Raw genomic sequence first — 13,968 nt, 5'->3', positions numbered from 1 at the left:
ATTGAAGTAATTTCTGTCTATCTGGCTTGTCTGCTGGTATCTCTAAAAAATCTTGAAAAGAATTTTCCAGATGAAATATACTTTTGACTCTTATTCTTTATTACTTGAGTGTCTTGGCTTAGCTTTTGGCCTTGAAGGACCGTTAGAATAGGCCAGAGGTGATTTTAAGACATAGTGTAAAGGAAAAGCTTCTTTGTTCTTGTAAAGAAAATGTACATAGTGAAAGGACATGATTTTATTGGCATTTCTATGATAAATGCCTTTACCACTTACTGGTAAATTATTAATTTGTGCTTTTTGCTGAACGAAGTAAGTTTTCTCTTGTCCATATTTAGTTCATCACTGTTTGAATGCTTTTTTTTTCTATTTTCTTGGGCAAAATTTAATACCAAGAACAGCTTCTTTTTTCTTCTTTTTATACTTGGTTGAGCTTGTAGTTCTCCTACCTAGATGTTCTGGACTTATTTAGCATTTATTTGATAAAACTGTCTTTTATTAAGTGAAAATAGGTAAAAGGCTCCTTACTTGTATTCATCTCATTACTAGATTAATACAGGCAGAGATTATAATGCTTTCTCTGCTCCTCTTGGGTCAAATTATTTTGTTGTTACCTAGTGTTTTAGCTATATTAATTTTAAAATTCCTTTGTTGCATCATGTTCAATCATTTTTATTTCACTAAAATGTTTAAATAAGTGCAATACTTGTTTTGAAATTATTTACCTAGTCTTTCGTATGATCCTTTCTGGTAGTTGGAATTGTGATAACATGACACACACACGCACACACCGCTATCCTAGTTTTATCTTATATAAATTGACTGTAGTAAAATTCTACTTTGCAGTGTTCTCAACTATTTCTTTGGCTACTCTTGTTATTCTTAGTATTTGCAGATGTAATGAAAAGCCTAATTCTAATGACTTTTGCACTTATTTATGTATTCAATAGCTTTAATTAAGAATAAAATTTGCCTTGTAAATTAGTACACATGGCGATGTACAAAGATTATGCTATTCCCACAACTTACTATCCTGCTATCTATGGGACTTACTATCATCTATGGGACTCTAATTCACTTAGGCTAGGAGGTACCTTCACTGCATTTCCAGTGGAGCTTCAAGGTCAATCCAATCCTGAATCTGTCTGAATCTCAGATTGTTTTATAAATGATATACAGAGAAGAAATGGATATTGAAGACAAACAGTGAAAAGAAGTGGAAATAAACCAATGCATATTCCCACAGCACATACTTAGTAAAGGGTGTTTCGAGAATGGAGAGATTCTATAATATTTAGAAAAAGGACAAATAACAAAGTTAGAAATGAATTGAGGCTTAAAAGACAAACGAGCAAGTCAACTGGAATTAAACGTTGACATATTTCTACAAACAAGAAGTATAGAAAAAGCAAATGAACAGTGATATAACATCTTTTATAAAAATTAGTTTTGGGAGAAAACGCTAAATAAGTATATTCACAATATACATAATCTGATAGTAGTGGAAAATATGAGACATTTAACTTAATCAAATTATCCTGTAGAATAATAATGTGTTGTTTTAGCATCTTATAGGCTTTTTAGTCATCATAAACATTAGTCCATTTAAAATCAGCCTGATATACCAATGTATACTATAAAAATTTTGAAAGCTATATCTGATTACCAGATACATATAGAATTCAAAAGTTTCATCATCAGGCCCACTTTAATTATCTCTTTTTATGTAGATCCAAAGCTATGCAGTACTTATCAGGTATCAAACAGTTCACCTATGTTAATTGAACAAATTAAAATCTCAGTCAGAATTTCTGCTTCAATTAGGTCTAATACTGAGGTATCACACAAGAAAGACACAATTCTGTTCCGAGCTAACAAACAAGCAGCCATTATTGGCTCAGGTTACATTTTTGAAAGCAAATACTATTTCTTTTGAAATAATGAAAAAAAATGGCCACAGTTTTACAGGTTTTGCCAGGATTTATTTTAGGAAGGCTGTTGGCTATTTGATAACCTACTGAGAACATTATCTGGAGACTACCTCTTCACTTCATCAGTCATTCTATTGCATATTGCCTGGTAACACTGATAGCAAGTTGCTGCTTTTTCTGTTTCTTAAAAATAGAATGTCTTTCTGGTTTCTTTAGTGAGTTTTTTTTATATAAGTATTAGAACACTTGGCCCTGGTTTCATACAGCATAATCTTAACTTTTAAAAAAAGAGAGAGAGAGAGGTTAAAAGAAATACTGAAGTGAGCTTTTGTCTTGAGGACATTTTTTCCAACGAAGAGCATTTGCACATATATTTTCAAGGTTTCATGTAGTGACAGAAAGGGAGCAAAGCCAATGGTGAGAAATTTAATGAGATAGTTTACAGAAAGAAAAATGAAAAAGTGCCCCTTTAGCGCAAAGGGACTACAAAGAATTTTTCTGTTCTAAATCTAGGTGGTGAGTGAAGAAGAAAAGAACCTTTCCCCTAAAATTTGGAATTGCATTACAAACCTTAAGTCTTTATTTTAAAATGCTTGGTTCACTAATCAAAATGCTCCAAGATTCCAGGCTTAATGTAAACAAAATACATTCTAGATCAACCCAAATGTATACTTCATTACAAATTATTTCTACAGATTATAAAGAGTACTTTATAGTAAAAAAATCACCATTTACACGAAGAAATATGGTTCCATGTGTGGGTATATGCTAATAGAGGAAGTAGACATAAAAACAGTCATGTATACAATTAAGATAATGAATATGTCAAGTATGAGGTATAAATATTATATTAATAAATTGAGGAAATAAGATATTTGAACATATGACCAAAATGCAAGCAGTTTTGGAGAACAACTGAGGGGGAAATGAAAATGGAATTATGTTTTGAAACAGTAAATAAGTTTAATGTAGATTAGAGGAAACTGAAGAGAGACTTGTGAACTGAATCACAGGAGTATGGAAAATCCAGAGTAAAACATAAAGGGAAAGAGAGAAGAGATATCAAAGAGAGACAATGGGGGATAAAGAGAAAGTCTAAGGTATGGACCTTCCATTGGCCCAAAGCTTTGTTTCATTTACATTATGTTTCTACTCTTTGTTTTTTTTATTTGAATTATTGCTTTTTAACATCAAGACCTATAGTTTTTGCCTTAAAGACTGATCTCATTCTTAGAAACAGAACTTTGCTTAATCTATGTTTTTCTTACAGTGATGAATTCTACACATGAGAACCACTTAAAATAATTATCTTTATTGCTCTTTAATGGCATCTTTAGCAAGACAAAGGTACTGTGTTTGTTTTAAAAAATAAACACTACATATGTTTTTACATTGTTGCTGGTACATTGAGTCAGTTCTAACAACAGAATGAAACACCGCTCGGTCCTGTGCTATACTTGCAGTCACTGTCATGGCGAGCTCAGCATTGAAGCCACCATGGAAATCCATCTACTCCAGGGTCTTTCTTGCTGTTTTGTAAGTACTTACGTCACTTATTTGAGCTTTCAACGAGCTGAACCATGGGTTAGTACATTGTCTGCCTGGGGTCATACTGTCCATCAATAGCAGAGCAAAGATTTCAACCTGGTTTACCTGACTCCAAATTCTGCCTTCTCATATATATTGACCTTTTAGCAGAGCATTTGTTTGATCTCTGTTTTGGAGAGGCCTTTAGGTATAATTTCCTGCCTGTCCAAGGGAATTGCTCTCCTACATATATGGCTTCTAAAATCGCTTTTGATCAGAGGTTTTCTTTCTCCCACTCTTACATAATTTGCCCTAGTTAACTTTTCCTGGTGTGTACTCCCATTTTTGTTTAGACAAGGAGTCTAAGGGATGCAGACAACGGCTGTCTTGAAGTTGGAAGTCTCCGAATAGCTATCTGGAAGAGAGAGGATGGAACAGTGTAGGCTAGAGGATGCCACAGGCATGGTTAGGCTTTCTTAAAGGGCAGAGCAGACCCCAAACCAATAGACTGGTTTATCTCAGTAGCCTGATTGTAATACTTTTCTAATGAGAAGCAATTAATTTAGCAATATAAAAAGATCCAATTTACGGTAGAGAATTTTTGGTGTACATGCCCTTGGTAAGCACTTAAAGCTAGCGTGAAAAAAAAGATCCTCCAGTTGAACGTTTGGGCTTTGTCATATAGTCCCCAAGTTGATTTTCAGCTCCATCCTGATGAAGTGGAAACCTTTTGTTGCCACACCATTTTCCTTCCTGAAAGATATCAGCCATATCAGTAACTTCATGACTCAGTTGCTTCCTGCTCTTCCTGAAGCAATTAAAACAATTAAAACAATTTCAGTGTTAATTAAAATGTCCAAGAAATTTTTTTTCAAATTTGAAATAAAGCATGGATGTAAGACTGGGGGAAAGTTACCATGTTCACAGATGCCTGAAATGGCAACGCTTGTCATTATTATAACAACCTGTAAACAATGTGTGCCAGTTGATTTTGTGTAATTTTCCTATATTCATTAAGTTATTTAATACTCATGACAACTAAATACTTTAGACACGGTTTCCATCCACATTGTATAGATGAAAAACTAAGACAATAATTTAAATAACATAACAAAATTAACAACTTCCGAACTCAGGATTAAAACACTGGCAGTTGTATCTGTACCTTTTAATAGATATGTGTGTGTGTGTGTGTGTGTGTGTGTGTGTGTGAGAAATGTTTTCAATTGTGAATTAGGTCAGGGAATTATATTTCATACCTTCAACCAGGGAATTATAATTCATACCATCAACTGCATTCAACAGTTCAAACTACTCCTTAGCACAGCCCCCCAATTTCTCTTTCCTTCTTATGGACGCCCATCCTCCCTTTCACAGAATCCATTACCTGTCATTATTGAAATTCCAAGCTTTCTCTTCCCACCCTCTCTCCCTAGGGAACCTCCAAGGTCTGATCCCTTTGATATACAAATCTTGCCCTTGACTTTTATCTTTATAGAAGTGGTCTGCTATGTTATTTGTCCTTATTTGATTGATGAACTTTGCTCAGCATAATGTTCTCCAGGTCCATCTGTCTTACGTTTCATGTTTTCATCATGGTTTTTAGTGATGAATAGTATTCCACTGCACAAATGTTTCTTTATCTGTTTCCTCTCATGGGAATTTGAGTAGTTTCCAACTTCTTGTTATTTTGAACAGTATTGAGATAACCACGAAAGTGCATATGTTTGTTTATATTATGGCTCTTATCTCCCCAGCAGACACTTTGCTGTATTAGATGGAATTTATATTCCCAGTTCTTTGAGGTGGTGCCGTTTGCTTTCCACGGTTGTTATGAATAGACCGGCCGGCAGCGTGTGAGATTGCAGTCTCACTGCACCTTCTGCAGCATTTGCTGTTTTCTGTTTCGTTTTTAATTGCACTGTGTTGTCAGTCTTTATTTTGACTTGCTTCTCTTGGATGGGTAATTATTGTTAACATTTGTCTCATGTTTTGTAGCCATTTGGATATCATTTTTGGTTAACTGTTTATTCATATCCTTAGCCTACTGTTAGCAGTTTCACTGATGTGTAAGTTATATATTATTCAATTCAAAGTTCAGTCATATTAAAAACAGCTGTGACATCATTGCCACAGTCCATTTTGAAACCTTTCCTTCTTCCTTGTGCTCATTGTTGTTAGCTCCTTGTTTCCCCTCCAAGTTTCCCAGCGTGTCCTTACGAAACTCCTGAGGCAGTTTGTGTCTGTATAGATTTGCTTACCCTGGATTTAATTTACAGAAAACAACAAAAAAAGTAAACAAAAATAACAACAAAATAAACCAGAGAAAAACTTCAATTAGAAAATATTAAAATTTGGAACAACTTTAAATGGGTCTACAAAGAGATGACATGATAGCCATATCCGTCATAAGCTACAATGTACTCTGTCTTGAAGAGCAAGACTATTTCTCTCCCTAGTATGTGGTCAGAGAGGATTCTCCAGAGGTTTAATCCACATGCAAATGCATTTTAGGCTTTCACTGTCATCCGTAACCTCAGCAAAGTATGTAGATGCTCAAAGTGTACGCTCTCATACTGTTCCACCTCTGGATTTGGATTTGATTATTGACAAGCCTCTCTCAGATGGCTGCTTATTTTAAGATTAAAAGACCCCAGAAACAGTTCTTTTAGATAGCTGTGTACTATCTGAATTCTTCACCACACTTTGTAATGGATTGTCCCCATATTTTCAGTGAACTCTCCCTGAGGACAATAATCAAGTAGAACCATGATAGAAGAAAGAATTGTTCTCATGAGGGAGGGTGGGGAGAGGAGAGAGCTGATACCAAGGCCTCAAGTAGAAATTGTTTTGGAAATATTGATGTAAATATATGTACAAGTGTACTTAATATTAATGAATAATGGATTGTTAAAGATTTGGAAGAGCCCCCCCAATAAAATGATTAATTTAATTTAAAAATAAATACATAATTTTTTCCATGTCAGTAATATTATTATTGTTTGTTTTCAATGACATCAGGGTCTGCCCTATGTGAATTTCATCTGGGAGCCCGTACCCTATCCACTCTATAGGCCTGATCTTGATATTTTAGATTTCATTTTATTTCCAAAACTCAGAGAACTTTGAAAAGGAATACAAATTGAGTCCCTCAAAATTACCAAAACTGCCAGTTTGATATTGTGTAAAGCAGAGAGCAGAATTCTTTCAGGAAGTGTTATAGCGATAGGAACATTTCTTTCAGGAGTGTATAGACCTAGATGGAAGATATGTCAAGGAATAATAACTTTTATCAATAACTTAATATTATTAAGTTACAATAATAATATTTTCTATAATAAAGGAATACTTCTTTACTTATTTTCAAACTCATGACAATCTGTAGAAATGCAGATAAAAATTTTTGCATATGGAACTGAATTTGAAAACTCCAAATAATGTATCTAATTGCTAAACAATTTTATTTTTAGAAATATTTTTCTTCAGCATAGAATAATGGATTTTTAATACTTTTTTCAATGCCAATATAACATAATCCATGGCATATGTTAAGTGGAGGCAATTTTATGACCAACATACTAATTGATGTTTATAATTAAAAACTCAGGGAGACAAATGATTTAAAAGCACAAAATATTGGACGACATGGCTCTTTTGGGAAAGAAAATCTAGTAATTATTTCTATAAAAATTGTATACAATTTTCATTAGGAAGTTACTCTTGAAAGAAAATTTTAAATATGATTGAAATGTGACTCCAGGGAAGACATAAAGCTCTTTATTTTTGTTGCCATGGTCAACTTTCATGCTGTTCCTGACAGGATGTGTAGAATGGAAATTGTGCAAGAAGAGTGTTACACATATAACCATATATAAGCTATATTAGCTCTAGGAAATTTGGAAATTATCTAAGAATTTGGGGTACTTTTCACAGTTCCTTTTACTGAGGATGAACTTGCCCCACGAAGTCTGTCTTCATATCTGGATTTTATCTTGAATATGATAAATGTATCTGGAAGCTAATGTTCATTTATAGAATAATTTTTGCTTGACACATCAAATTTGGACTCAATAATGTGGCAAACTAAATAATGTTCCTTTGTTAATCTAATAGGTTATGATCATGGTTCTCAAGTCTTAAAATGTATAGTTCACCATTATGTGTTCATTTCAGATTTTTAAAATTGATGAATTGGGTGAGCGTTTGCTGAAAAGGTCCGTTTCTCATGCAGCAACCCACAAACATTTTGTTTCACATCACTGATTGCGTTTCCCTCCATGTAACACCACGTATCCCAATCCCTGCCGGTATTTCCACTTGTCAATGTTGTCCTTGGGTAAACACTGCCCTTTGGATCTCTCAGCGGTTGATGGTTGAGAAATGGGTGTGCCTTCTTGAGAAGTGCCGTTTATGCTGCCTTGGTTCTGTAAGACTTGTGTATGCAGTCCACCAGCGAGGAGAGATACTTACTGTGGCTTTTTTTGGGTGGGGAGAGGTCAGGGGCAGGGGGTAAGGATTGGCTTTTTAAATACAAACCGTATATATTTAGATAATTCTCAAGAGATACATTTTAATATCTTCCAAGAAATCTGACATTGGTCCCCAAAGGAATATGAAATCATCTTGGAAATCCAAAGAAATCCAAAGATGATAATATTTAAAATTTTTTGTTTTTGAATTCTTTTAGAATCGTACTCTGATTTTTTTATAAGTGTTAAAGAAAGCAGTGCAATTTTTAAAAGCAGATACGAAATGCTTACACTGCAAGGTAGCACTCAAAACTCTTGAGTTGCTTTCTATTATCTAACCCTGCTTTTTAAAGCAATCATGACACAGAACTACATGAAAAGCAACAAGAATACGTGGAGAAACCAAAATTTCAAGTCAATGAGCAATTATTTTTTACTTTTTACCTCTGAACCATTTCTGTGAATGAAAATAAAAAGGGTTGATTTTTATCCAAATTCAACAATCTTTCCTTTTTAAACATACAGCGTCTAGTTTTTCTGTGTGTTCGTTAAATTTTTAACTTACTATATGTATTAAGGGACGTTGCCATCTTTTGATATATTTAAAAGGTGAATCATTGTGTTTTTAAACACTAAGAATGGCTTCTTTATTCTGTGACAAATCATGCTGGTAGTCTGTTATTTGTATATGTAAAACCTTCCTTTTTGCCTTATCATGTATCTGTTACACACATCATTAACATTCTGTTCTTTGTTTGTGCAGAGCCGGCTACTTGCCTCAGAATATTCCCCTGGAGATGATCAGATACCTATCTGAGGAAAAGGATTTTCTTCCTTGGCATGCTGCCAGCCGGGCTCTTTATCCTCTGGATAAATTGCTGGACCGCATGGAGAACTATAATGTCTTCAATGTAATCATATATATTCTCTTACTCTCATAAGATAAGCTGTTATTTTCCTATTTGCTATTCACCATTGACTCTACGTTATTTTCGTTCTTTCTTCTAATTTGCGTGATTACTTTTGTCCTGATTTTTCTTTTCCACACTGATGAAAATTATTCGAAGAAATTTATTACAAGCGACGTTTTTTTCCTGCCTCAAAGTGTCAATTAATCTTCAATGAATGCTTCGGAATTTAAGAACAAATATACAGAGCAAATCCTTAAAGTTCAACCGACTTCCCGATAGTTAAAGGACGCCGTGTTCACAAAGGACTTCCCCTGGTTAGAGAGGGTCCAAAAATCTAGCAGAATATAGACAGTTTCAGCAAGGCTTCTTAGTCATTATTTTTATCCAAAAGGGCAGAGTGAATTCAATTCACTTCCTTAATTAACGAGGATAAGATCAACATTGAGGCCAAAGCCCATTCATAATTGGGTCCAAGGGGACACAGGAGAGCAAACAACAGATAATCCAAATAGACGTGAGGACATGACACACGTTCCAACAGCCTGACCAGATTTCCAGAGCTGAAGCCTGGGAAACCAAATTGCACTGCTAACACCAACTAATCTAATTTAATCATCACTTTAAATAAGATTCAGATTAAAGACTGTTAATAAGCTTTTGATTTCCAAATTTTCTATCAGTTGTGAGGCTTTGCATATGACAATACGTTTCTGTGCCGTCTATTATCTTTGCTCACTGTTTTGCTCTCCTTCAAAGAGCCTGTTTCTGTCTTATAAAATCGTCTTGTGACATATTGGCTATACTGACTAACTTACGTATTTGGAAACTATATTTCCACGTCATGAAACTGGCTATTCAAGCCATTCTAAATGTCAGAGAGCCATCACAGGTCCTTCTTTCTTACCCTAAGCTAAATTGAAAGCCCCCGGTTAGTTACTTGTGGACAGGGACAATCGTGCCATGGCTATCATTAGCTTTGTCTCAACTATTACATCAGACGCTCAAAGAAATGTGGCGTTTCCATTGTGGTACAAATAATATCTACTAGAGAAAGACATATACTTTTCTTTTTTCCTTAACAAAACACACTGTAATGAAATTTTTGTAAAAGTAACACACATTTTTGTGTAATTTTTAGTTTTAAATAGTGTGTGATGCCAGACATTTCATTTTCAATAAAAGTTAAAAATTGCTTTGAATATATCATTAGCTGAATCGATTGTTGATTCTGAAATACCATGTAATTATACTGAAGATCATTCTGTGGCTTTCAGTTCAACAATAATAGTCTGTAGGCTGGCTGGGCCTACATAATACTTTAAGTATATTCTACTGGTAGAAAATAAATGTTATGTGCTCACGTTCTTATAGCATATCTATAGTAAATCTTATAGATATATAGTATTTCTTATAGAATATCAAGTCCAAGTATCATCAACGTTACTATTTATTCATTTGGTTGTAAACATTGTCAATGTTATAAATCATTCTTTTGTCCAATAGGAAAAGTAGACTTCCAAATTTTGATAGTATTAGATCTGTGTGTCCTGTATTTGAATTGCTAAGTTAAGTAACATTGTAATTGGGAAGTTATTGTGCTCATAATTTCAGTGTTATTTGAAAGCAGCTATATTTAGAAAGTGTGTTTTTGTTATTATAACATTTTAGTGGTCAGAATAGAGATGTTTCAAGCTGACACCATCTTTCTACCTTCCTTGTTCCATTTAGGAATATATTTTGAAGCAAGTGGCAACAACATATCTCAAACTTGGATGGCCCAAAAATAATTTTAATGGATCCCTTGTTCAAGCATCTTACCAACACGAGTACTGTATTATTTGATTATTCTTTCAGTTTCTCCATGAGCTATACAATAAAATCGTACTAGTGGCATTGTGGTTTTAGCTGCATGAGATGATCTTTCTTTCACGCTTGATCTTTCATTTCCGTTTTCTGGGAGGATCGCTACGGGGCAGCAGGTCCATTGCTTGACACGAGGACCCAGGTGTCCTTGCCATGTTTAATGTGAGCTCTGCCTTAATGAAGTAGTGAGATGGACTTATACCCTCCTCTGTGTACTGATTCCAGATCTGACTTTTATAGATCTCTGCTTAATTGTCTCTTCACAAGTAGTTTGTAATTTCAGAATCTAAAAAGCATCTATCTTTATGTTCATTCTTTACTAACCAACTGTTTATTTAATGTTGCCCCGACTTTCTCTTCAGACAGTAACACTGCTGTTTCATTTCATTTTTCTTCCTTTTAATGCCGTCTAGAGAACTACGCAGAGAGGTTATAATGCTGGTGTGCAGTTTTGGTAACAAGCACTGTCACCAACAGGCATCAACACTTATATCAGATTGGATTTCCAGCAACAGGAACAGGTAAATTGAAAACAGTCCTGTGTTGCTCAGATGATTTCAAACTGCTTTCAGAGTCTCAGTTGATGCATTCCATTTTCAATGCTGAAGTATTAGAGAGAAAGCAAAGGGATGTTTGTTCTGGTTCATAGTTTCAAATACAATGGCTTGAAAATAACAATATATTTCAAGTTTTAGGCTATCTTTCTTAATTTATACCCTTATGTTTCAGGAATGAAGCTAAGTCAACAAGTATTGTTCCTAGTGTTTCAGCTCATGCATACTTGGGTCCATCCAAAACAACATGTCCCTGCCATCAGTGCTATAGAGGAGTTCTCTAAGTTGAATACTCACCCTAGTCTCATGAAGGCATTAGACTGAAGACAAAAACGATAACAACCACATCTCGCTGCCATCGGTCAATTCTGACGTTTAGCAAGCTTATAGGTGGAAGAGAGATGGGGTTTCCTATTCCTATAAAGAGTTAAAGTCTTGGAAACCTACAGGGGCAGTTCTGCTCTGACTAACAAGGTCACTGGGGCTGAATTGACTCTGGGTTTTCCAGCGGTCGATGTTTATGGAAGCAGACAGCCTCATCAGACCATTCTCCCTCAAAGTAGCCCGTGCCTTTACACTACTGCTCAATGCAAACCTTACGAGGCCACCAGGCTCCTTCATTAGGACAGTCAGGTGCAGTCAAGAAAAATGTCCAGTCAAGGCAGTGGCTTTTGCGGGGCCCTATTAACCCATTGAAATTCAAGACAGAGCGATCAGCCAGAAGGTTATGGCAACTGTTTATTCATACTTTTTATCCCAAAAGAGTAATTCTGATAGATTTTCTTGAAGGGCACTGAACAATTACAAAGACTTATTAGGAAGAAGCTGAAAAAAAAATGGAAACAGCATCTGTGAAAAAAAAGACCAGGAAATTTGCCCCAAGGAATTATTTTTCCATCCGAATGATGCACCTGCTAATTCTTTGGGGGTGGAGGAGGCTATTATGAGAATTTTCTTGGGAAAATTTACCCCTTCCAGCAAACAGCCATGATTTTGCTCCTTGAGATTTCACTTTGTCCCCAAATTTCAAAGGGAATGTAAAAGGGCATGATTTGAGCCCATCAGGTTACCTAGCATGCTGTTTGGACTGGCTGTAAATCAAAGGACTGGGAAAGCCTTAGAATTAGAGAGATGGAAACACTGGATTTACGAGTGTGTAGAACTATGTCAAGAACCAACAACTGCCTTATACTTTGATATTTTATTAATAAAGATTTCATTTTGATATTTTTGTTTTATGAGATTTATATGGTTTTATAGCAGTCATTTTTATTTACCCTTGTGCAAAGCACCGGCTTGTTTCTAGTTGTGATAGCTTGGCCGTCATTCCATGAAAGGAAATCATTAAATTGGGGGAATCTCATTAAGGCTCTTGATAAAACCATGTTATTCTTTCAGAAACATTTATCTGCATATGTTATAAGCAAAGTAGCACAACAAACATGAATATTAAAAAATACAAATGGAAAGGAGATCTTTATTCTTTCAGTGATCCCTGGCAGCGACCTTGAACTTGTATCTTATCTGAAAATTTCACAGTCCAACAGGTCACTAGTGCATAATATGTGGTTAAAGTAATTTAATGTAATTGTTTTCAGAAAAAATTGAATATTAATGAAAGAAATATTAAGCATAAAAGAAAAATCCATTTATCTTCTTACTCTAGTGTTTAAACTTTCTGTAAGCATATTTGTAAAGATTTTCATACTCCTTTTTTTCATACATTGAACTACAAACGCATGCCCCACTCCAGTCATTGGCCTCTGTGTTTATTAATGTCAGAAGGGAAGGGCAGGATAGGGAGTCAGAGGACTTTATCGAGATGACGCCTGTGCCTCATAGGTGAGTCAGGGATGACCATCATGGACAGCAGAGGCAAGGTCTCGTTCCAGATGAGCACAGAGAACAGCAGAGTCTCTATAAGCTGCTATGGAACAAACTGGCATTTTCCTTGTCAGGAGTTACTTATGTTTAAATTTAGTATCTAAATGGCTCCAGTTCAAAGGGTAACTATCCTGTTTTAAAGGTTGCTGAGGGAAATATTTCACTGCAATATTTAGTAATTTGTCATAATATTTCATATCCCCTAGCATTTTTCTGTTTTCCCTTTAAGTTAAGTTAATCATTTTGAGCCTTGTACTAAGCTATGAGGGAAAATATTTTATCATTATATCTCTCAATTGATCCATCATATAATTGATGACAGTGATTAAATGCTTCATCAGTCTTCTGAAGAACTAAAAAAAAAATCTTCATTTAAAAAATATTTTCCTAGTGATAATCCTTTTGCTAAGTCTCTGGAAACTATTATATTTGACCTGAACATGTTAAATGAAGTTTTTTCCTCCGTATTTCTTATCATGCCCTTCAATTCAACTACATATTACTAGGTTATAAAAATAAAATGTAGAGCTACTTAAAATCAATACATGCCTTTTATTAGAGTTGATAGTTGTAGTTTAAACTTTCATTTTTTAAAAAGATTCTTGATATAATTTTAAGCTTATAAAAAACTTGTGAGTTGGTTACTTTTTGACCCTTCAATGAATATACTCACATTATCATATAGTTTTACCTTAAACCAAAAATTGGGCTTGTACCATTGCTTTCACTGTTTCTATGAAAACAATTAAGTCTATTACCATTTCCTACATTTAAAGATACAGGTTCTTAATGTACTGTTTTATAATATTGTACTGAGCACCTCTTAGTGCCA

General features: G+C 34.7%; 1 protein-coding gene across 8 annotated transcripts in view; it reads left to right on the top strand.

The window, feature by feature from the left end:
* The window catches only part of LOC142436717 (thyrotropin-releasing hormone-degrading ectoenzyme-like), a 425,143-nt gene that overhangs the window by 291,376 nt on the left and 119,799 nt on the right, over positions 1-13,968 (top strand). The window contains exons 2-4 of one of the 8 annotated variants that reach the window (XM_075540201.1): positions 8,688-8,835; positions 10,564-10,661; positions 11,112-11,219. The exons of 5 other annotated variants lie outside the window; for them this stretch is intronic. In XM_075540201.1, coding sequence (XP_075396316.1) covers positions 8,688-8,835; positions 10,564-10,661; positions 11,112-11,219 — 354 coding nt within the window. Of the gene's footprint in view, positions 1-8,687; positions 8,836-10,563; positions 10,662-11,111; positions 11,220-13,968 lie in introns of those variants that run through there. 2 more of the 8 variants (XM_075540195.1, XM_075540192.1) reach the window with 2 other exon arrangements.

This window comes from Tenrec ecaudatus, unplaced genomic scaffold (assembly GCF_050624435.1).
Source record: "Tenrec ecaudatus isolate mTenEca1 unplaced genomic scaffold, mTenEca1.hap1 Scaffold_548, whole genome shotgun sequence".
NCBI classification, from domain to species: domain Eukaryota; kingdom Metazoa; phylum Chordata; class Mammalia; order Afrosoricida; family Tenrecidae; genus Tenrec; species Tenrec ecaudatus.
The sequence above is the reverse complement of the archived record's forward strand: the minus strand, read 5'-3'. Positions and strand labels throughout refer to the sequence as shown.